This window comes from Budorcas taxicolor, chromosome 1 (assembly GCF_023091745.1).
Source record: "Budorcas taxicolor isolate Tak-1 chromosome 1, Takin1.1, whole genome shotgun sequence".
Taxonomy (NCBI): domain Eukaryota; kingdom Metazoa; phylum Chordata; class Mammalia; order Artiodactyla; family Bovidae; genus Budorcas; species Budorcas taxicolor.
In genome coordinates, this window is record NC_068910.1 from 147985997 (window position 1) to 148011574 (window position 25578).

The 25578-nt window shown below is 44.0% G+C and overlaps 1 protein-coding gene across 1 annotated transcript in view; it reads left to right on the forward strand.

Annotated features, from left to right (window-relative positions):
* Positions 1-4248: 4248 nt before the first annotated feature.
* KLHL6 (kelch like family member 6) overlaps positions 4249-25578 on the forward strand; it is a 52910-nt gene continuing 31580 nt past the window's right edge. Inside the window, exons 1-2 of the mRNA XM_052646661.1 lie at positions 4249-4535; positions 24948-25113. Of these exons, the coding sequence (XP_052502621.1) occupies positions 4249-4535; positions 24948-25113 (453 nt within the window). The remainder of the gene's footprint in view (positions 4536-24947; positions 25114-25578) is intronic.

Consider the following 25578-nt stretch of genomic DNA (forward strand, 5'->3'; position numbering starts at 1 on the left):
CACTGCATTAGTGGAAGGAACAAAAATTCACAAAACTCCTCTCATAGTTCCTGGACTATATTTGATGCGCAATAAATGGTAGCTTTAGTAGCAATATGTTAACATGGGGAAACAGTGGCTCTTCTTCTGTAGCTGACTTAAGATTTGTTTCTATCAATATAATTTGTGTTATGGAAGACAATTAAGTGGAGTCAGAAGGGGCAATCTGTGACCAAAAAGAGAGAACCCCTTAATATCTTGAGAGCAAGCTTGACCAAGAGGCAAACTAGAACATGAAGTCATAATAGGATAAGAAGTGAGAGGACTCTATGGTGTATAACATATGTCATTGCTGTCCACAAAGAGATGAGGAAGCTAGAGTTTTTTGTCTAAGTTTTTGTCAGGTGAAGGTCGCTCTTGGGGGGCATGGACTCTCCAGCATTTCTAAGAATAGAAATTTCCCTTGAAGCAGCCACCCATTTGTATGGGGACACAATCTATTCTTTACAAGCATCATAAAGCCAACTAGCTTAGTAAGATATAATTAGATTCTTTTCTTGGGAGTAAAGCTTTTGCCAATGGTTGTACATTTCATTGCATGGTAGGAAAATAAAGTTTACACAGAATGGAATTATTTTGCTTATACCTGTAAGGAATATTTTCTATTTCATGAATCTCAGAGCTTATCCAGTTTGACATAGACACACAGATTGTGTTTTTTACCTTTGCACTAAAATCTAATCATAGATCTTATCACACTCATGGTACAACTTTGTGTGTACTTGCCGACTAGGAAAATGGAGGGTTTGGGGGAAGATAACAGTCTTATTCAGGTCGTGGAGTGGGTGGGTTTGGGAGGTATATGGAACATTATTGGGGAACTTGGTGAACAGGATCCACCATGAATGAAGAATTGACATATTCTTGGACTTCATGGTGGTCCAGTTGTTAGGACTCTACTGCATGGGGCACAGGTTTGATCCCTGGTCAGGAAACTAAGATCCTGCACAATGTATGGTGCAGACGGAAAAAAAAATCCATGTCAGTAGTGGTCGTGGTTGCACAACTTGGTGAATAAACTAAAATCACAAACAAACAAAACAACCACTGACTTGCCACTCAAATATTCATCAGTAGTGGAAAAGCAGTGGCAATGCACTCTAGTACTCTTGCCTGGAAAATCCCATAGATGGAGGAGCCTGGTAGGCTGCAGTCCATGGGATCACTAGGAGTCAGACACGACTGAGCGACTTCACTTTCATTTTTCACTTTCATGCATTGGAGAAGGAAATGGCAACCCACTCCAGTGTTCTTGCCTGGAGAATCCCAGGGACGGGGGAGCCTGGTGGGCTGCCGTCTATGGGGTCACACACAGAGTCGGACATGACTGAAGCGACTTAGCAGCAGCAGTGGAATGTGAAAATGTGGCAAAGATAACACATAGAAGATAAAAAACAGACCGAAATGTGGTTGAATCTTAAAAAAGATAAAGATGAATGAAAGAAGACATACTAAAAATGTACATAACTATAATTATGCTTATACACATTAAAAATTTTATACACAAAAAACTATATTATTTATGGATGCTTATTTAGTTGGCAAATCTATAATAGAAAGTATGAAACTGTCAATGTGATTAATTGTAGGGGGCAGAAAGTGATTAGGACTAGGAAGACGCACAGAGGGTACTCTCCTGGTGATGCATTATATCAGGTTATACTTACATTTATCTTTAGAATAATTATTAAATTGTATGTTCATGTTTAATCATATATTCATATTACAGATTTTTTCTTAAAGTTTAAAGAACAAGATTTGGCCTTGATACAGCATTTCAGAAACAAAGAATTGAGTTACATTCTTAATTTTGTTGTATTTGAAGTGGTTGGGTGGAATGAATATGACCAGTGTTGTTTATAATCTGAGCGGTCGTAGAGGACAAAATCCACGAAAGGCATTGGGTCATGTGCTGTCCTCAGCTCTCCTAGAGGAGGTGCTTAGCATCATAGAGGTAAAGTTCTGAGCCCTTCCTGGCCAAGGGCCTGCAGGAGGAGTTTGGCTTGTGTGTGTCTTTGTGGCAGGCACAGGGAACTAGTTGTATACACAGCCCATCTTCTGCGCATACAAAGCCTGTATACAGGCTGTAACTTTGTTCAGCTATCACACGGGTATTTCTTGATCTTGGGGAGATGGACTAGTGCCAGTGGATGAATTGTATTTGATGCAAGCCAATCATAGTATTCAATTTATATTTCCTGGTATTTGGTCTGAGGTGGCCAAGTGGCCTGGAAAAGTATCACAGGGATTTTAGGGAATACTTCTCTCTCTGATAAAAAGAGAGAGATGGAGAAGAAGAGATCTGTGCTTTTTTGTCCTGATTTTGGACCAGAGTTCTGTGAAAACATGGTGTTTTATACTGCGACAGCTATTATGTGACCATGTCAGTATACCTTTATCATTCCAAGGGAGATAGAGTGAAAGATGGGAAAATCTTCTGTCCTTGATGACATCACTGGACTTCTGGATCAACCTGGGACTCCACACTTCTAGCTTCTTATAATGTAAGACTCATTGTTTAAACCACTTTTGATGGGATATTCTGTCTTTGAAGCCAAAAGCATCTTTTTTTTTTTTTTAACCCTGGGCACAGCTTGGGCAAGGACTGAACCCTGGGCACAGCTTGGGCAAGGACTGAACCCTGGGCACAGCTTGGGCAAGGACTGAACCCTGGGCACAGCTTGTCCAAGGACTGAACTCCGGGCACAGCTTGCCCAAGGACTGAACCCTGGGCACAGCTTGGGCAAGGACTGAACCCTGGGCACAGCTTCCACAAGGACTGAACCCATGCCACCTGCAATGGAAGCATGGAGTCCTAACAAGTCATCTGCTAGGGAATTCCCAGAAGCCCAAAGCATCTTGATTAACAGAGCTCTGGATGAAGAACTAGTTTGGGGGGAATATCAAAGGCCCTGATTTTAGGAGTAAGTACCCATGGAAGAAAAGAAGAGCTGAAGCAGAACTGGAACTCCAGGAGAGGGAGTCACCATTGGCCAGGAAAGAGGAAGGATTGGACTCTTGCAGGTCTTTGCTGCCCACTGCCACAAGAGGAATGAGTGCAGGTGCAGACAGCAGAGGCTGCTTTGGTGAGGTGCCAAGCACTAGGGTAGCTGTAGTAGGCAAGCCCAGCAGTTCTCTCCTTGGATACAAGAAGCCAGGGCCAACATGATATTACAGCTCTGATAGCCTGGGTGTGGCGGAGGAAACGGGTGCTTTAAAGTTGAGAACTGGGTCCTGCCACTCACTTGAGCAGAGCTTCACTTTCCTCAGCTGTAAAATTAAGTAAGTCATATTAGCACCATTGGGTTGTTATAAGGATTAAAATGCATTAACGCCTATAAATTTCCTAGGATACTGCAAAATGTTAATAAAAGACAGTTTTTTCTATTTAATGGAGACCTGCAGATGCAACGAAAATACTTGACAATCCACTACTAGACGCAAGACCAATAGATGCTGAGTGAGGTCAGGCCAACTTGAGACTTCCTAGGGCAATCTGGTGTTGACCTACCTGGATTGGTCTTCCAAGAGAGAAGACCCTGGGGATGGAGCTTCTAGAGGCCATTTCTTCTCTGCCTCCAGAGGCATATCTACAACAATAAACAATAGAGAGGGGGAAAGGGATCACTAATAATTGCCATGACATTGTTTTCCCTTGAGCAGGGAAGAAGACAAAGACAGATGACACGCAGTGTTGACAGAAATAAGAATGTCAGAGCTACGTAGGGCTTTCCAAGGTTCCTGAGGAACTGAGTGGGGGGCTTATCATGGGGTCCCGGACTCCTGGATGGAAGGAGGAAGAGGATTTAGAATGTCCCATGTCCATTTCGTCATTGACACCTTGGGATATAGAAGCACCGGAAGTGCAAATGTAATGACCAGAACCAGAGGCTTCCTGATCACGGATATGATGGGGGAGGTGGACCAGAATAGCCACACGGCACTAATAAAAGACTCTGAGAAGCCACTCCTTTTCTATGGAGCCCCTTCCTACACACCCTTCTAAGTAATTTCTAACCTTGTGATGATTGCAGAAAGAAGAAGAATAGAAGTTACTGGCGTTTGTAGTAACAGGATGAGAAAGTGCGAGACTTCCTGTTCTGTGTGTGTGACAGCTGGTGATAAGTGGAGGGCCCTGCACAGGAAATCCGCCCAGCTTCTGCAATGTGACCTGCCTGAAACTTGGGCGCTCCTTCAGTCTGAGTGTTGATGGCAGGACAAAGGGGCACCTGGACCATGGACGACGTGGTAGAGAAGAGTTTGGAAGGGCCCTTGGCACTGTCTACAGATGAGCCCCCCGAGAAAAGGGGAGACCTGGTAGAAATCTTAAATGGGGATAAAGTAAAATTTGATGACACAGGACTCTCCTTAATTCTGCAGAATGGCCTGGAGACCCTGCGGGTGGAAAACGCTTTGACCGACGTCATCTTGTGTGTGGACATCCAGGAATTCTCCTGCCACCGCGTGGTGCTTGCCGCAGCCAGCAACTATTTCAGGTCAGCAGCCTAGGACCAGAGTCAAATCGGGTGCAGGTCGTAAGGGAAATCTGAATTGATGCGACAGCCCGATTGAACTGGTTGGCTGTTGTATTGACGGTTTGTCTATTTGTTTAGGTTTGCGTGTCTATTAAAAATATGTACAAAAAAGGAAGCTATTAAACCTTAGAGTTTAGAATTTAAGTCTTACTAAAAGAGAGCTTGCATCATTTCAAAGCAATGTTTATACCTTATGGTGAGCTTTAATGTGTATATGTATTAGTCCAGAGGGTGGAAAATTACTGAAGTTATGGGATTTTTTTCCCCCCAGTACCTGACTACTGTACTGGAAACATAATGCTGTCTTTGTTCAGCAACAGATATGGAGAAAATGATGTGGCTACTCTTAAAGTTAGCCAATGACTTACTGAAAAGCAGGGGCTTCTGTTGTTGTGTAGGGAGTGGGGTGGGAAGGGAAAGCAGTTACAAAGGTGCTTTAGAAGTTAGAGACGCCTAGTTAAAACAAACTTAGAGATCGGGGTTCCAACCCACCCTGCCCCTTCCTGAGCCTGGACTTTAGGCAAGTAATTTAATGCTCTGAGTTCCTGTTTTGTCATCTGTAAGATGGGAACACTGATGCTTATCTCTCAGGATTATTATCATAATTAAATGTGAGAGGGAAGAGTTTCACACAGTGCTGAGAATTTAGTAAATGCTTGATATATCTCTGTTGAAATTCTTCACCTCAGTCTATTTCAGCTAAGAACCATGTAGTGAGCAAATTCTTGGGGGAAGGAATGTGGGAGAATCAGGAACCTTGTGAATTTGGCTGGATCCAGAGTTTTTCAGATCAATGTAGACATGGTGGGAACCAGTTCCCAAGGGAAATGCGGATGCAAAGGTTATTTGGGGAACTTGAAAAGAAATAAAAATTGTAATTCTTCTTATCAAGATTCTTCTTAACTCTTGGTTCTGGCTGAGGAAATGAAAAGCTATTTACTTATGTAAATATCATGGAAGGTATTTTATTTTATTTTTTGAGATGCTTAGGGGAAAATCTTTGGAATTCAAAGAGCAAGGTCTACATGCTGTTGTGAAACTGATCAGGTCCCGTATGTAGACCAGGCAAGGGGATATCTGGGTTTGTAGGAAGTAGGGTCTCTATGTGCCAAGCCGACAATTATCTGATTTTATTTTTGCAACAGCATGATGAAAGTGCCTGATATGCCCTTTTACAGATGAGGAAATGAAAACCCAGCATGACATATCTAGTCATTGCTGGAGCACAGATTGGGGACATTCTAGAAATTTTTGTTTTTATTGCAATACAAACTGCCCCTCAATTGGAGGCTTTACTCCACAAGAAGCATGTAAAAGGTAACATGTAGGCACAGCTATAAGGCTGGGTTGACATATATAAACACATTACTTACTCCACCAGTATCGATCATATGCTTTCACACTGATCACAACCCCTTTCAGAAATGAATGAAAGTCAATTTAGCCTATGTATGTGCTGAGCACTCACTTTCAGGTTTATTCTTTTTGCTTTGAGTCACTAGAAAACTGCTATCATAAAACAAGTACCTGATTACCAGTTCCATTAGGTGCTCGACCTGGCTACGAAATAGGACTGCCAGCTATGTGTTTTTGCGTACTGGTTTCTCTAGTCCTGGGGTTTCTCAGTCCAAACAGAAGGTGTTTGGGTTCAGGTCCTTCTGAGCCTGATGATCTAGAATACTTAGGGAGCGTGCATGCGGGAACATGTGTGTCAGCCCCAGAAACAGCCATAGGGCAACGAAAAGCTGGAGGCAGCCACGTGGTGAATGTGTCTGCCAGTGGATGACAAGTCTCTTCCCAAACTGCCTGGTCATGAAGGGGAATTCCTTCCATTCTTTTTTTGATTCTTATCTTGGTATTTCCAGGGTGACTGTCCCCCTATAATGAATGCAATCCTGGAGACAGGATTCTTTTTTTCCGGTGCTACTGTTTAAAATAACTTGTGTTGTTGACCACTTATTGTAGGTAAAGCCCTGTGCCCCCTGTGTCACATACAGTCCCACTTAATCCTCATGACAGCCGCCCGGATGTGGGGAATTTTCTCCCCAATTCTTGATGAGGAACCCAAGCTTGGAGTGTCTCAGTTAACACAGTGCCCAAGTGAGGTTGGGACCCAACACTGACATCAAGTCTTGCACTCCCTCACTGCCTGGCTTGTTTCTAAGATTTTGAAAGGGCCTGGGAGCCAAGTTCCTCTTACGGTCAGGCTTTGGAAGGGCAGAGAGTCTGCTCTGTCTGAGAGGCTTCTGACATAGCCCCCTGAGCTCTGGAGGGCCTGAAGCTGGTTATAAATTTTTGTAGGTTTTTTTTTTCTTCTTCATTGAGAATACAAATATTTTCCACTTAGTGATGGAGCCATCGTTTATTTAACCAATCCTCTATCGACAGACATTTGGATTGTTTCTAATTGTTTGCTATTATAAACAATGTAATAATGAATAATCTTTTATGTCCTTTCATATGCATGTAGGAATGTCTGGGGGAGCCTTTCTAGATGAGAGTTTGCTGAGTCAAAGAGAAATGCAGCTGCAGTTTACTGGCTATTGCCAAATTCTTCTTAAAAGGGGTTCAATAATTTTGAGCTCCCTACAACCTTCCCAGAACAGGATAGCATCTAACTTTGGGGTTTTTCCCAATCTGATAGATGAGAAATAGTATCTCAAGGTAGTTTTAGTTTGCATGTCTCAATTTTGATAAGGTCAAATATCTGGTTTTTTGGGGTATGTTTTTGAAATTTTTTTCAATGAATCATTTAGTTTTTTGCTGTGCAGAGTCGTCATTGCTGCATGAGCTTTTCTCTCGCTGGGGAGAGTGGGGACTACCCTATGGCTGTGGTATGCAGACTTCTCATTGTGGTGGCTTCTCTTGCTGAGGAGCACGAGCTCTTGGGTGCACGAGCTTCAGTAATTGCGGTCCTGGGCTCTAGAGCGCAGGCTCAGCAGTTGTGGTGCACAGGCTTAATTGCTTCTTGGTATGTGGGGTCTTCCCGGACCGGGGATGGAACCCATGTCTCCTGCACTGGTAGGCGGATTCTTTACCACAGAGCCATCAGGGAAGCCCATATATATTTTCATATGTTTAAGGGTCATCTGCAGTTTTTTTGTGCTCAGTTGTGCCCAACACCCTGAGATCCCATGGACTGTAGCATGTCAGGTTCCTCCATCCATGGGATTTTCTGTGAACCATCATTTCATAGCCTTTCAAATAAAATTTACTTTTATAAAAAATTATTTTAATCAAAATACTACATGCAAATACTTAACAAAAAGTCGAACAGTATTTAAAAGCTAATAATGAAAACCAAAAATTCCTCTTCACTTCCTCCACCTGTCAGTCCTGATCACTAGAATCCACCATTTTCGATGTTTAGCTGTTACTGTTTCTTCTGATATTTATATTTCTATAAAACTATTCTTTTATTGCTCTTTCATTTTTCAATGTTAGACATCATTCATTAATTTTCAGGCATGTTTGATAAGGATTTAGCACTTAAACCCATCTCCCTTACCTATAATCTCTCAGTATAATACTATCACATTTTTGATATATTTGTATTAAAAGTGTACATTATACCCATGAACACATTGTTTTCTGTTGAGCCAAATTGTATGTTAAGGTTACATTTTCTTTCTTATAAAACTTTTTGTCTTTGCTGAAGTTAATAACTCACTCTTTTTTTTTCCATTTGCTTAGTTTTCGGGGTATTTTTTGCTCACAGCCTCTCCATGGTTATGTTTCATGTGGTCCAGTGCATCAGAAGACCTGTCAGTTCTATCCACCCCCAGCATCTTTCTCACTCCCATTATCTCAAACAGCTTCTCTGAACCTGCTGCCCAGCCACTGTCTAGCTGCTTGTGTAAACACAGTGGCTGTAAATAGGGACTATATTAGTAACTCAGACAATGTAGTTCCCTTTGGGGGCCTATTTAAAAGTCTAGAGTGGAATGAGGAAGCTGGGAAAACACTAGAGTAGAGTTGAGGCTGAGAAAAGGGTGAGGGAGAATAAAGCTCAGAAAAAATTAGGGAAGTACAGGTTTAACATTTATAACAATGTTTTCAAAACTTTTATAAGACCTCTAGTGTCTTTTATAAGATTGCTACTAAGCTGCCATTTGGTTTGCTTCTGGACAGTTCCCCAAATCAAAGTCGTTAGAAGGGCTTGTGCATCCTGCATACCAGGCCACACTTATGGAATGATCTCCATTTAAGCCAGTGGTTCTGCCCATTTGCAGGTGAGCATCTCACTGCAGAATATGGCAAATTCTGAGGTTGACCCATGAGGGCAATCGTGTTGTGATTCCCAGGATTGGCAGAGGGAGGAAAGTACCAGTGATGTAGGTAGGGGTTGTCAGGCTACCCTTAGTCCTACGTGATGAGCCACTCTTCCTATGTGAATATATAATCTTCCAGGCTGAGGCTATCAACAGCAAGCTCATTTGTTGCTGCTGATGCCTGAAATCTCTGCCTGGACTTGGCCCCTGCCTTGTACCTCAGTACTTCAAGTCTGTGGGTCTGGTTCCCTGAGGCTGTGATAAGGGGACTTTACTCACTAGCTACAAAAATCAAGCTCAAGGCCAGGAATGGGAAGAGTATTGTGGGTATAGTTTATTAATAATTATTCTATATTAGCCAATTACTGGATGGCAGAAAGGGGGTCAAGGGTAAACTGGGCTTACTCTTAAGCTCTGTTTAGATGTAATTCTTGGCGTTTTCTCCATAATAATGTAAACTGTCTAGAAAGGAGCCAGCAAATGCAGGTGATAGAATAAACAAAGATGAGTTACAGCCGTCTGAGTCTGGATTTAAAATCTGGCTAATGGCAAAAACATCGAGGATTGCTACTGGCACACTGGGCACTGCTGCTGAACTCAAATGAACTGATAATTGTACTTCTAGCATTGGGTTGTATATTTTACACCTTTGATATTCTCCTTTTGGCAGAACCATTATGGTGGTTAATAATTAAGTACTATAGATCTATAGTCTCTTACCTGCAATTTCAAAATCCCCAAAGTGCTAAAAATGGGAAAGTTTTCCATAATTTATTTGATCACCAAATCTAACTGGAACTCCACTCACCTGGTGAAGAGACAGCTTCTGAACTGAGAGGAGGCTACTTAGACTCTTTATTTTCCTTAAGACACTATTCATATATTCACTGCTGAGGTGCGTGCTAATGTGTTGAACTGAGGAGTGTTGGAGGTGCTATGTAGTATTCATGATATGGTAAAAGCCAAACAATTCTGAACGCCAGAGCACATCTGGCTGCAAGATTTTGCAGTAAGGGGTTAGGAGATTTTTTGATAAAGTTAATTTTCATTTTGGGGGTGGTTCTTCCACCTTTTTTCCGGCATATTTTATACTTATTTGTTGTTGTTCAGTCACTCAGTTGTGTCTGACTCTTTGTGATCCTATGGACTGCAGCATACCAGGTTTCCCTGTATTTCACTGTCTCCCAGAGTTTACTCAAACTTGTGTCCATTGACTCGGTGATGCCATTCAACCATCTCATTCTCCTTTGTCCCTTTCTCCCTCCTGTCCGCAATCTTTCCCAGCATCAGGGTCTTTTCCAATGAATTTATGCTTATATTACATACTTATACTTGTAAACATGGTTTCCATATAACCTGCATCTTGCTTTGCACCCTTTTTTCTTGTTATCATTAGCCTATAGTGTTCCATAGTTTTCATAAATACTATTTATTTATTTAGCTACCGTTTTTAACAGATGCATAATATGAAAATCATTCATTATGAATATAGGTTGCTTTCAAAATTTTTTTTTTATAAAGTACGTGGTAATAAATACCTTGTATTAAGTACGTAGGGCTTCCCAGATGGCTCAGTGGCAAAGAATCTGCCCGCCAATACAGGAGACTTAAGACGTGCAGGTTCGATCCCTGAGTTGGGGAGATCCCCTGGAGGAGGAAATGACAACCCACTCCAGTATTCTTGCCAGAATAATCCCATGGACAGAGGAGTCTGGTGGGCTACAGTCCATGGGGTAACATATACAACTTAGTGACTAAGCATGAATACACATTAAGTACTTTTCACAGTTTGGAAATGGAAAACTAACATTTTTTGAGTATTTATTGCATGCCAAGAACTTTGTTGGATCGTTTTTATTTGATTTAATCTTCAAAATAATGGCAATTAAATAACAACACGTTGATAGCTTTTGTCTCCATTTCACCCTCCAGGGGATTCACTTCGATAGGAAGAATGGTTTCCATATTGGGACCCAAACTGAAGATAGACCTCTCCACTGGGCAGAAATATGGCTGTTAGGACATTGCCTGTGAAAGACCATTAACTCCCTCTCCCTGCCATGCACTAGTGTGGTCCACATAAGCTGAAAATGACAAGAAGATGTAAAAATGACTGCCTTTGTGTGCATACACACACAGGCATAGGCAGGATACAGTAGGAATGCTCACCCAATTTGAGTCTGGGGGCTGAGCTGACAGATCCTGGTAGCAGAGACCCAGCATGCCCGAGGGTACTGGCCTGGGTCAAAGGGCTAAGTAAGAAATAAATATGCAGGTCAGGGTGTGAGGTAAAGAGACACTATGCTTTGAAAGCACAGGACTTCAGTCCCTGTGGGACAGCGCTGGGGCTGGAATCAGTAAGTGCTGACAGAGTGGAAAGAACACCATCTCAAGGTTCTGCCACTGGCATTTGAGTCCTTCCCCTGCCACTTCTTGGCTGTGCCATATTGGAGAAATTGTTTGGCTTCTCTGAGGCTCAGCAAATTATCAACAACACAGTGAGGCTAATGATTTGCATTGACCTCTCCTGGTGAGTTAGTCTGAAATACACATAATAAAATGGATTCATTTGTAAATCTATTTCTCTCAATATTGTATTCCTGGCAATAAGTCAGATTTCTTAGTTCCAAGGAATAGAAATCAATTAACTCTTTTGGGAAGGGATTTATGTAGGTAACTCCTCCCGAAGGCTGGAGTACCAAACTCAGAAAACAGACAGCATCAAGGGAGGCCAGGCAGTGTCCAGGACCAGAGCCTAAAGCCACTTCAAACCCGTGGTGAGGAAGACTTGGAAGCCAACGCTAGCACAGCTGTGGCCCCTGGCGCGACTCCACTGCTGTCTTGGGAAACCGGAGACTGCTGCTATTTCTGCTGCTTCTACCAGAATAGGTTCTCTGTTTCTGCCTCTTTGTGTTACCAGCTCCCAGTTCAGAGCCTGGGGTTGGTTTATCTGACTGGTCAAGTCTGAGTTAGACACATTAGATTGTTAGCTGTGACAGAAGCTGGGAAAGTGAGCATCAGGCTTTTGTAGCTTCTGGATAGGGAAGTGGCTTCTGTGCCACATACCATCTTCAAACAGAGTTGTGCCACACCTAGGGAGGGTTTCAGGTGTCGGGCAGCCAACAAATGCCAAGGATTCTTTACATGCAGCTACTATGTGACAGGCCTACATTAGAGAACAAGGCTTAAAGTAATATGAGCTAAACAAGTATTAGGGAATTTCACTGCTGTTGTCACATATGCATCAGAAATAAAGCTTCTGAGATCTTAGAAGAGAAGAGGACCATTACTAGCATTTTTATTCCTCCTTTCCCTCCAAATTGTAGGTAGTCCTTTGCATACTAAAAAGTAGGCTGAATGCTGAAGAACTGATGGTTTTGAACTGTGGTGTTGGAGAAGACTCTTGAGAGTGCCTTGGACTGCAAGGAAATCCAACCAGTCAATCCTAAAGGAACTCAGTCCTGAATATTCATTGGAAGGACTGATGTTGAAGCTGAAGCTCCAATACGTTGGCCACTGGATGCCAAGAGCCGACTCATTAGAAAAAACCCTGATTCTGGGAATGATTGAAGGCAGGAGGAGAAGGGGATGACAGAGGATGAGATGGTTGGAAGGTATCACCGACTCAATGGACTTGAGTTTGAGCAAGCTCTGGGAGATGTGAAGGACATGGAAGCCTGGTGTGCTGCAGTTCTTGGGGTCACAAAGAATCAGACATGCCTGAGCAACTGAACAACAACCGCAACTGTACATACCTGTGAGAATGTGTGGCGTGAAGGCATCATCCATCTTATATGGAATTGGAATCAGCTTGAAAGTGGGATGAGCTGCTGCTGCAGAAGCAGACACCCTGTAAATGTTTGACATGAATAAAAACTTGATATTCCTCCTGCAGGTTCTGTCACTGATTAAGTGGCATCCTGGTCAGAGCAGGAAGTACTGAGAGTCAGGAGTCTGTTGCACAACTTCAGAAAAGGGAAGGATGATAAAGCGTGGTCACCACAGGAAAAACTAGAAGGAGCAGTTAGGAAGTCCAAAATGCTTCAGAACATTGTGGATTTGACAGGCCACTCATGTGACCCTCTGTGCACAGATGTGCCGTGCCCACAGAGTGACTTCTGCAGACCTTTGGAAGATGCTGCCAGGGGTTGCTGTCTCAGGGCAGAGTGCAATCAGGTCTTTTGAATTCTCAATAAAATGTCATCTCTGTCATTTCCACCCTAGCATCTAGGGCATAGGGATCTTCTTTCAATCAGGAAGAGAAAAAAATATTCTTCTCCAGTTTTGAATAATGTTCCATTTAGCATTCAACTAAAACACAACAGAAAAATAATTTCGTCATTTACATCTCAAGTTCTGACATTTATCTCTGAATCAAATACACAGATATGTAACTGTCCCTCTAAGAAAATGCCTTTACAGAGCTAGATTCTAATATAGTAAACACCAAACAGCCCCTGAGATGAGAGGGCCAGATGCAGAATATCTGTGTTTTTGATAGAACCACCTTGGAGCTCACCATCCATGCCATTGCTCAGTGTTCTACAGTGGTCAGCATCCTCTGGGCTGTGAGGGATAGAAACTCAAAGTCAACCAGCTTAGGCAAAAGAGGAAGGTGTTTGGTCACATAACCAAAGCATAGGAAGGGCCGGGAGGCAGCAGAGCCCAGGAGGAAGAGGAACAAGGCCTTGGAGGCAGTCAGGGAGCTCCCTTCCACCCTCACTTGGTGCTCAGGTGGGGCTGCTCAGGTGCACCACAGCCTCACGATGCAGAATTTGCCTGTTGGCAGCTCTGAATCTCACTTCTCTCAGTTTCTGTTCCAGAGAGCGCTGAGGGGTAGCTGCAGTTGGAAAGTCCCCAAGAAAGGCTGATTGACCCAGCTCCATTCAATTACCCAATCTGAGAGTAATCACTGGCAGGGACATGGGGCAGGACATCAGCGCAGCTCAGCTCAGGAGTCCACTGATGGACAGACAGGTGTGTGTGTGTGTGTGTGTCTGTGTGTCGCGCCTGTGTGTGTGCGTGTGTGTGTGCCTGTGTGTGTGACGAAAGAGACAGAGAGGTCAGTAAAATGGTGAGAGCTTCTATTTTAACCACATGATTGGAGTAGAACCTGGGTGGGAGGAAGAGCATTTTCTAGAAAGAATAGGGCTAACTGGACAAAAGGAAAAGTACATTTCCATTAAATAAAGATAACAGATCCTGGCTTACTTTTAAATTAAGCAACTTGTTACACTTCTGGATTTGCTTTGACTGTCAGGAAGCTCAATGCATTAGGTTTCCTTAGCCTAGGTTTCAGTGATATAGTCTTTTCCTACTTTGATCCCTTAGTTCTTATCTTCTTATTTTTTGTGTTAGTTTGTGTTTTATAACACCTCTGCTGCTTTAGTATAAGCCCTCTCAAGCTCTTTCAGAGAGGCCATTTCTGTATAAAAAGATAAATTTCACTTGTTATGAAAGAATATCTCTTAGCCAACCTACATATCCTCTGTCAGCTGTAAGGATTCTTTTATCCTTTTAATACATGTAACATTTTTGGAAAGGCTACAATAATCGCAGGAGTGCTGATACTGTTATGACTCTAAAACACAATCAAACCAAAAGTTGCATCATGGCCTTTTTCTGAGGAGACACTCAGAGATCTATAAAAAGTAACCATCAGCAATTTTGCATATAATGACTCAGGTCTGGGGTCAAGTAAGGCTGACTGTTGTCAAGAGATCATATGTCATGTGGAGCAAGCTCAGACTTGCAGAGAGCTGGCATATAAAGGGCATTTTGGTGTTGGGGGGATTAGGGGAGGGTTTATGTCTCATGAATAATTCCAGGAAGGTGAGGTCGGTGGACCCAGCACACAAACAAAGCAACAAAGATTCCACATATATGTGTTAATATATGATTGTTTTTCCCCTTCTGACTTACTACACTCTATGTGACGGACTTTAGCTACATCTAACCACATCTCTGCAAATGACCCAATATCAGTTCTTTTCATGGTTGAGTAATATTCCGTTGTATCTATCTGTCACCTCTTCTTTATCCATTCATCAGCTAAATGGTCCAGAGGAGCCTGTCTGCAGGGCAGGAATACAGATGCAGATGTAGAGAACAGATGGGTGAACACAGAGATAGGGGCGGGTTAGAGGTTACAGTTATCATGCAGGCCTAAGCATAAGACCACAGGAAGAAGGGTCGGGTTGGAGTGAAGAATATTTCAAGGGCCAATAAGGCCGAGAGAGATGGGAAGGGGTGAAAGGTTTGTTGGGTTAGGATCAAAAGTTTGGAATGTACCTTGCAGGAAGTAGGAGGCCAGGGAAGAGTTTTAATTAGGAAAGTGAGACAGTGATCCAGTCTCTCTGTTAAAATAACCCTCTGGGCTGTGATGTGGAGGTCCTGACCTAGGGGCACCCTCAGGTGACAGCAGAGATTACAGGTAGAGATTAGGTTGGAATTAAGGCTAAGGCAGTGGGGATAAGGAGACAGTTTCAAGAGACATTCAGAGTCCTCTCTGAGGGCCCTCAGGGCAGCCAGACAACAAGGAAGAGGGTGCCATTGGTCGGCGAGAAGGGGAAGAAGAAAACAAGGCTTGGGGACTGGAAGACAAACTCCACTTCTCTGAGCTTCAAGATTGGAAAGAGAAAGAGAAGGCAGTTTAACTCTTTCAATCCTTCACCCACCCATGCCACTCCATTGCGGGGCAGAGCCCAGAAACAGAACAAGTAATATCAAAGTCAACTCAAATTCTGAACTTCTTTTCCAAACACTTTGAGGGAGACACACACCATACCCGTTCCCCTCTCTTATCCACATATCTGATATCTGTTGGCTTTTTGGAGATCTTTGTATGAATTTTAAAAATGTCTTATCTGGGCAGACCAGTTAGAAATAGGCCCTCATTTCCCTAGGGACTGTAGCAATCCATGTCAGGGCTCAAGGCTTGGCAAGGGCAGCTGGAGGTCCATCCCAAATCTGACCACATCTGGGTGGCCCTGAGGGTAGCCCGGCCTGAGGGAACTTCTCCTTCACCTCTTGCTTCAAAATTCCTCTCCATCTGCAGCTGGAACATCTTTCACCCTCCCCATTTCCCCTGGATTCTGTGTCATAAAAGCCCAAAGAACAGTCTTGGAGGCCCATATTCCTCTTCGGCAACTTGTGGTGGGAGGAGTCTGGAGCACGCGTATAGTCATCTTTGCCCTATCACAAGACGGATAACTTTTAGGACTGGGGAAGTCTCAACATTTGATCACCCTGGGGTGAGGATTGGGACCAGTCTGCATGTTTTTAAGTGGTCAGAGCCAGGGAGTGCTCAGAAAAATTTCACAAAGCAGAGGCTGAGCCTCGATTTCTGGAAAATAGCATGAAGGCTGTAAGAAACCAGCATGGGGATCTAGGGGGCTGAGATGGAAAATGTTTGGGAAAAGAGGGTGACAAGGAGCCTCCAGGGCAACAGTCTAGTCAGGATGTGGCAGTAGACAGCAAGCACAAATGCTGACTCTGCTCTCAGCCCAAGGGAAGTGAGAATCAGAGCAGATCTCACTGAAGAGGGTTGTGAGGGAAGTGGCGTTTTTTAAGGGGAAGCCAGGGGAACCTTTGGGCAAAGAGATGAAAGATGTGAAAAGCAAATTAAGGTGAAAAACAATCACCATGCTTTGTAGTATAAAATCTTGGGTAGCCGGGCTTAGGATAAACACCGTGGGACTGGAGTCCCAATTTGGAGACTCACTAGAAAACATAGCTCTTCACACACATACCTTGCTCCCATCAATAAGTCTTGAAGATTATTGTTATTTATTCTCATGGCAGTTAGAGGAGAAACGTGGGTTTGGAGACGAGGGGAGTTCACTTGGCCTACAGGACCAAGTATAGGACTGCGTATGTAGTTTCCTTTTCCTCCATCCATCCAACAATAGGCCAGTAAATAAGAATTGAGAGAGAAATAAAATCCAACCCCTGCCTCCAAGATCCTTAAGAATCTGATAGAGGGAAAAGGCACAGTAAAAATAGGCTCTATGGGACTTCCCTGGTGATCCAGTATTTGAGAATCTGCTTACCAATGCAAGGAGACTCGGGTTTGATCCCTGCTCCAGGAAGATTCCACATGCCACGGGGCAACTAATCCTGTGCACCACGACTACGAAGTCCATGCAGCAACTACTGAAGGCCCTAAGCACCAGTGAAGACCCAGCACAGACAAGTAAATAAATAAATAAAATTAATAATTAAAAAAAAGGCCCTGTAGAATGTAGAGAGTCCTGTTTGTAACCCAGAGTCTTGATGTAAACAGAGGGACATGTTGGAAACTGCTACCTATGGGATGGGGAAGCAGAGTACACAGATCAGACTGTGAAGGGCCGTGTGTAGTAATGTTGAGAGTACTTTAATGTTTCTTTTTCTGGGCACTTGTTATACAATCTTCTTTAGCATTTGGTCCTGTTGTTATTCAGGATTTCTCTTGTCCAGTTGTGTCTGTCAGGATTCTGCATTGCAAATGGCAAATACTCAGTTCAGACTGGTTGAAGCACATAAAAAAAAATTTATTTCCACACATGATTTGAAAGTGCAAGGGTATTGGTTTCAGGCTTAGTTGGATCATTGTGCTCAAGTAATGTCATCAGGACTCAAGTTTCACTGTCTCTTGTTTCTTCTCTCCTTTGTGTTGGTCTCTCTCTCAGGGGGTCTTCACACATGGAAGCAAGAAGGTCTCTAGCCTCTCAGAATTTTTATTTCTCTCAGCTCAGCAGCCCCACTGGGAAGAGAGTTTCTCTTTCCCAATAATTCTGGAGAAAGTTCTGGAATTGGTTTCAATTGAACTGGCTTCTTCGTGTGCCCATCTGTGACCCAGGCACTGTGGCTTGGAAGACATATGGACTATGCTAACCTTAGTCTAAGAGGTGGGACTAGTTCCATACAACCCTCCCAGACTGGTATTGGAGGAGGGATAGTTCCTCAAAGGAAAATCTGAGTACTCCTCCTAAAATGATTAGGAATGATGTTGGGCAGCCAAAATAAGAACTTCCATTATATCTTTGTGACTGAATCATTGCTGAATTCTGGCCACAAGCATTTGCTGTGACTGATGCTGTTGTTTTAAGGTTTTTAAAATAACATTTATTTCTTAAAAGTTAACATGTGTATAACAGGAAATAAAAAAACACAAGAAGCTAAAAACAAAGTCATTCATAATCGCCATCGGTTTACCGATGTGTCCTTTGATGTGTCCTTCTAGGTCTCATTTGTGTATTTTCGCAACTAAGCATCATTTTTTCTGTAATTAAGACCATGCATTTGTATATCATGCTGTTTCACATATCATGAATCTTTACCATTTCAAAGTCCCAAAGCTCTGAGTATTTTGGTACCAGAATATACTACACCAACTCAATCTGGAAGGAAAAAAATTGTAATCCTGCTTTTCTCAGTGACAAAAACTTCAGAAAAGACAAAAACGGCAAATGGATGGCTGATGTGTATTCTGCCTGACCTTGCAGGTCAGTACAAGCCCCTCTTTCTGTCATAAATTTGGATGGGCTGAGGCCATCGATGCCATGCACAGGCCTCAGCAGTGGTCCAGTAGGGCTGGGAGGGCTGCTTCTATAGAAACAAGGCTGGCGTTCAGTCCCATAGGGGTACATGTGCAGCATCCTTAAGGAGTGGTGAACTTGGGCAAGGGGCTTGGCAGAGACAGTTCTTTTGAGGTCTGATGGTGTTTAGAATCAGGTGGGGGCAACTCCTGGGTTCCAGCCTGTCTGTTCGTTTGGAGCAAATATTGAATGAGCAGATGAGAATTCAGGGAGCTGACTCCAGGCCCTGAAGAGAGACAGCAGAGTACTGTTGGTCATTTCTCTAGAGTGGAAGGAGAGATGGCCATGAACCTCCAAATCCTTCTCTGAAGGCACCCCTCCAGGTATATGAGATTTACATGTGTGTAGCAGATAAGAACAAGGAATTGCACACTGTTTGTTACTAACAGGGTTTTGCCATCACATCCTGTTTCAGAGCTCCTAGGTCTAGTGAAGTCTGGTACTTGAATGTAAGCTGCAGGGGCCCTGTCTAAACAGCTAAGTTAGAGAAAGACTTGAGAGGCCAGGACAAGGCCTGCTTCCATCTGAATCCCCACCAGGTTGGGAAATGGTGGAGGAGTACTACTCCTGCCCCGCAAATTCCCAATGTAGGGGGCAGCCTTAGGCCTCATGGAATTCTAGGAGGTCTGGATCTCAGAAGATGAGAAGAAACTACAGGAAGGGAAGACTTTCAAGGGCGTATCTGTCCCAGAACCACAACCAGTTAGTTCCTTGACCTGGATCTTAGTCCAATCTCCTTCTTGGGGTTAGCCAAGGGGAATTCAGTTGGGAAATGAGGTGACCTCTCTCTAGGGCAGTGATTCTTAAACTTTGGTTTGCAAAACAATTATGGGTGGGGGCTGGGAGAGCCTAGTAACATTTATATTCCCAGTCCCACTGCCAGAGATTTTGTTCAGAAGGTCTAGGGTGGGTGGGGTTCAGAATTCGCTTTCTTAAGAAACAACCCAGGAATTCTGATGCAAGTCGTGCATGGCATAACTTTGAGACCCATCATCCTCGAGGTTGGAGTGCCTGCAGGCCAGGGATGTGGGCAGGATTCCTGTGCTGGGACAGGGTCTACATGGTAGGGCTTAGGGAATAGCTTGAGGTCAGAAACTGGGCTGAGCCACATGTCTACATAGATCTTTTGTCTAGGAAATGGCAGGTGGAAGGTTTGGTGCCTTTAGCTTAGAGGGGCTGGGGACCATAGCCAGTGATGTCATCCAATGCTAGGGTCACCCTTGCTTCCACTGACTCTGTGTTTCCTTTGCAGAGGAAACCCCTTTGACTGGCCACATTGGGTTTACTTAATCCTTTCTTTTTAAAAGGTATTTATTTATTCGGCTGCACAAGGTCTTAGCTGTGGCATGTGGGATCTTTAGTTGCAGCAAGTGAATTCTTAGTTGAAGCATGAGAATTCTTAGTTGCACATGCAAACTCTTAGTTGCAGCATGTGGAATCTACTTCCCTGCCAGGTATTGAAGGCAGGTCCCCTGCATCGGGAGAGCAGTCTTAGCCACTGGACCACCAGGGAGGCCCCTCAAAAATCCTTTCTTAACAATATAGTGTCCATTGAGCAGCACATGATTGCTAATTTAAAAAACATTTTTGGCCAATTGTATGCATATTGACACGTATCCTTTTTAAAAATTTTTAACTGGAGGATAATTGCTTTATAATATTGTGTTGGTTTCTGCAGTACAACAATGTGAATCAGCTATAAGAATACATATATCCTTAAGTAGAATTTAACTCAGTTTGCAACCGCCATTAGGGCTATTCCAACCCTGAATACCTCACTGATGCAGAGGAGTTAGTTCTTGGTATAAAGTTGATGGTGAAGGGATTAGAAGAACAGGACGGGGGCAACATGGGCGTAGCTGGTCTAGGAATGACAGGGGGGTGGTGCTGGAAGTCGATATTTGTTTATAGTACTGTGATTGGGATTAGAGCTTCAGGAGGCAGGAAGTTCTGTGGTAAGTGTGGAGGCCTGGGGGGTGGGAGGAACCAAAGCAAAGTTGGGCTGATTGAAAATTCTGAATGGATGACATTTAGGAGCTGTTGGAACATGAAGAACTCATTGAATTTGTGAGTGGGAAGTTTTGGTGTGGGTGCACTCTCTTTAAGCTCCAGGCATTGGACTCAGGGGTGTGACGGGTGTTCTCAGTGGGCAGGTCTCTTTGGGCCTCATCCTGTAGAAAGCTTGATAATTTTTGGAGGGGCAGAGCCCTGTCAAAAGCAAACATGGAAGATCTAGAAGCACAAGTTTGCTGTCATTCATTCATTTATTCTTTCCCCAAATATTTACTGAGTAGAAGTCTACTTAGGTTCCAGGCACTATTCTAGCCCTGAGGATATAGTGTTGAGCACAGCATAGTCCCTGCCCTCACTCAGCTCGTGTTCTAGCAGAGAGACAATTATTAAACTCGTTAACAATAGATGTGTAATATAGCTTCAGGTTGGTACAGGATTGTGAAGAAAAACAATGGAGATGACATTAGGGAGTGATTATTTTAGACTGAGTGTCAGGGATGGTCACCCTGAGGGAGTGACATCCGAGTAGAGACCTGAATAAAGTCAGGAGTGAGGCTGGCAGAGCTTGGAGGGGAGTGAAGCCCAGACAGAAGGATGGGGCCATGGCCTGACTTCATTCCAGGAAAGTTTGGCCCATGGCTATTTCCATGGCTGTTGTGGGAGATGAACTCTATTTTGGGGTCGGCACTGACTCACTGCTGAAGTGTTGGGCAACTGACTCCCTATGTTGAGACTATTTCTAACTGTGAAAAGAGGATCTTCATAACTACCTCTGTTTTACAAGAATCTCATGAGACTTGGTGTCTGTCTAGAAAGTATTTTTATTACACAACAGTTTTGTCTCCTGCAGAAGCTAAGGGGTAAATGGTAAGCAACAAACCTAGCTGTGCTCTCAGGGAGCAAAATGTGGCCTGGTTCACTCAGTGCTGACACTGGATGATCCCCGAAAGATAGCCTTGAACTCTTGCTGTTTTCCTTAGTGCACTGGTGAGCTCCAGATCAAGGTCCCTAGGTTCCGGGTCCCATTCTATTGCTGACAACCTGGAGGGTCTTGGTCAGTTCACTTACCTTTTACCTCAGTCTGTCACCTATAAAATGGGTATGTTAGGGACTTCCCTGGAAGCCCAGAGGTTAAGAAGTCATTTTCCAATGCAGGGGTGGCGGGTTCGATCCCTGGTTGGGGAACTAAGATCCCACACGCCGAGGGGCAACCTAAGCCTGCATGTCACAGCTACTGAGCCTGCATGCTACAACTAGAGAGAAGCCTGTGAGCCATAACGAAGGCTTGACACAGCCATAAATAAATAAGTACATTTTAGAATGGATATAATAATCAAAAGAGATTCTGCTGTTTGGCCTACAAATGCTATAAATCTAACTGTGGGAGATTACTATTATTAAAGTGGAAAGCTAGGGCCCACTTTGCCCTGGTTGTGGGCCTTTCATGGGATCACAACGTTGCCAAAGTGTTTCCATGTATCTCCCACAGAGCAGCAGCAGGCCTAGGAGTTTGGTCTATGAGAAATATATAGTTTTCTCCTTAGTTTCATCTTATCTGTGTTCAGCACAGTGTCTGTGGCCAAGGAGAGTTTATTTAAGTGGCAGAAAATCAGTGAAAAAAGTCTCAGAGAAAAGCAGAGAAATGCCGGCACTTTGGGACCCAAACCAGGCAAAAGAAAAAACTTCCAAGGGGGCTCTGTGTCTAAAGACACAGTCTTTATAGCACGTCCTTCCTCTCTCTCCTATGAACATTTATTGAGCTCCTATTGTGTGCCCACACCAGGCTAATGTCCCTAGACCAGTTTGTGAGCAGCCCTGGCCCTAACTCTTTGCTGGATGGGTAGTAGGCAGCTGTGTAGAGACCTGACTGGAACCAAGCCTAATGCTGGCAGGTCCAGGGTTGTGAGATAGAGTGGGGTTGGCCGTCTGCTCCGAGTATCTCCCACAGCCTTCTGAGTCCTCTGACCAGCCAGAGATGCCTTGCCTTAGTGAGTGCCAGCTATTGTTTCAACCTCTTTGTGAGTATTATCTTATTCTTCCCAGAAGATCACTGGGGTAGGGACTATTGTTAAATCATTTTACAGAGAAGGAAACCATTGCTCACTTGTGACATGGTGAGATAGCATCGGAACCTAGACATCACAGCTCTCTCTACCTTCCAACAACCAGGACTGCAGCGCTTTCCCCGCCCTCCCCAGGCTCCTGGGCTCACTCTGCTTGTGCAGAGTGCTTGTCACCCACACACATCAAAACCCAGAGGGGCCTGAGAATTGACCTCCTCCAGGGGTGCCCGTAACTGTCAGAGGTACCAGAGTATCACAGCCCAGCTTTGCCTCTCATTGGGACTACTCTGGAATGTCTTCTTCAGAGGTCCTGCAGGACTAGGCCCAAGTGATTTTCTATATGACTTTTGCTTTGCTTGGCCTCCTCCCCTCCTCATCTTCCCTCCCACATACCCCTAATATATCACCAGCTCTTGAGGGTTGGTTTCTGGGAGATCCAGACACCCAGTTATGTATTAGCTGAACTGGGGCAGGATGTTGTTCAGTGACAGATTCTAAGAGAGAATTCAGAAGTTGTGTCTAGCAGTAATAGTCCCACCAAGAGTCCAAATGATCTCAGACAGCTCATATAATTATGTCATCTGGGACCTGCAAAAAGAGCCCCTCAAAGTATAAGGCATTTAATTAGACAATTTATATACCTATCTCATTTAATATTAAAACATGTCTAGAGCAGAGTAGACTTTTTCAATTTTCCTTAGAATTTTCAAGATCGTACAGATTCAACAAAGTCACTTTTTACTAATTTTAAAATCACGTATCAGGTGAAGGGGTATTTCTAAATTTCATCTTGGTAGGATTCCAGTGATATGCTGCCTTAATTACATGAAGCTTCATTTGACCCCATTATCTTTGCCCACCCTCTCCTTCTAAATGTTCTATTTCCCATGTGTTCATGTATATGACATTAATGTAGGTGACATTGACTTTATCCCCTGAGATGTTTACAGATCTTGGTGACCCAACAGCAGAGTTCAGGATTAATGTTCTAGGGCTGCACTGCCTAATACACTCACCTCCAGCCTCACGTGGCTACTGAACATTTGAATTATGGCTGGTCTGGACTGAGATGTGCTTTACGTGTAAAGTATACATGATGGATTTTGAAGGCTTAGTATTAAAAAAAAGTAAGTTATCTCATTTATAGCTAAAATTATTTGCTGCATGTTGAAGTGATAATATTTGATCTTAAATAAAAGATCAAAATTAATTTTATCTCATTTTTTATGTTTAAAATTATGGTTACTAGGAAATTTTAAATTACACATATAGCTTGCATCAGATTTCTATCAGGTAGCTCTGCTCTAGAGACTCAAAGGGAGGTTTAGAAAATGAGGTTGTGCAGCTCCTCCTAGGAAGACAGGTCGAGCTAAGAAACTGTGTGGTTGCCGTGATGGCAGAGTTCTCTGTGGAATCAGGAGGCGGCAAGGTGAGGGTTTCACGATCACACTTCACAAGGTGTGTGGTTCCACACTTGACTCTGTGCCCCTCTGGCCAACAGAGTTTACGGCTGAAAAAATTGGCGTGTAGATCAGTCATCTGTCCAAAGGACATCACTGCTTCTTTGGTTCCAGCCTGGGATTTGTTAACTTTACAGAATTCACGTTTACTGTCTGTGTCATGCTGTCATATTCTGAGGGGAGAAGGGTGAAGAGGCCAGTTGAGCGAGGAGAGAAGAGGGAGAAGGGGAGGGGATTGTTATTGATGAAAACAAAGACAAGAAGAAGGACAGAGGGAGACCCAGGGGAGAAGATCTCACTGGCGAAAACAAAAGGTTCAAAAAGTCAACTGGTCAAGTGATTCCTTCTTCTCTTTCTTTTTCTCTCTTTTCTCAATATCTTTCTTTCTGATGTTTTGATGTTTGTTCCCAGAAAACCACAAGCAGTCACCTCTGTTTTGTAGATGAGGCAATAGCAGAAAGAAACTGACCAGCGATTTCCAGAGATAAATAGGAGGTGTGGCAAAGGGAGCAGGAAGAGAATTTAGAGGTACAGGTGCCCTCGGTGTTGGGGTGAAAGTCCCCCTTCTAGAAAGTACATCCTGTCACCAGGGCTCCCTCCTGGTGGATCCCGCCTCGGTGAGTACAGTGTCTGGGGAAAGGCTTTGGCGTTGTCACAAGCCTCCAGAAGAACCCCACACTTTGAGCCAATAAAAAGTAGTTCTAGGTCCTGCCAGGCGAGCCAGTAGGGCTCCTGGTATCCCTTGAGGTCTGGGACTGACTGGGGAACCGGACTTGGGCCTAGCAGAGCAGGACACGTCAGTTCACTAAGCACTCACGGGACGTCTGGTGTGTGCCCCAGGCTCTGAGGGACAGACAACAGTCACTCCAGGTCCGGACCTTGCGCACCTTGCTGTCCCACCGGGGCAGACAGGTCTGAAGGGAGTCTGTTTAGATTTGGAGCCATGGGTCTCAGCTGGACTCACGTTCACACATCTCTCTCCCAGGGCCATGTTCTGCAATGATTTAAAGGAGAAGTATGAGAAGAGGATCGTTATCAAAGGGGTGGACGCGGAAACCATGCATACTCTGCTGGACTACACGTACACCAGCAAGGCGCTCATCACCAAACAGAACGTCCAGCGCGTCCTGGAAGCTGCTAACCTTTTCCAGGTGTGTGAACAAACAGGCCCCGTGCTTTCCTCTGGAGAGAAGAAAGCAGCACTTCTCTGGAGATCTGCCTGGCCTGGTGCCCAGGCCTGTACCTGGGACACACACAGCTGGGCCTGTGCTCACTTGAAACGTCCCGAGGGATGGTGAGCTGAGTCACTGACGCCTTAGTGAGATGAAGCCAGGGGAGCTTGGTGCCTAGACACCAGGAACTTGGTTCCTGACTCCAGGAACAATGACTATGATTTACAGAAGCATAATTAGAGTGTGGGGGATTTGGGGGAGCTGCAGTCACCAATTCATATGTGTGCCTTCTACTCCTTAGCACAACCCAGGGGTATAGTCACTTTCTCCCACTTTATGGGTGGGTAAATTTAGGCACATAGAGAATAAGTGACAAGGCTGAAATTTGAACCCTGGGCTTTCTGAGCCCAGAGGCCACCTGCTTATCACTATACATGCAGCCTC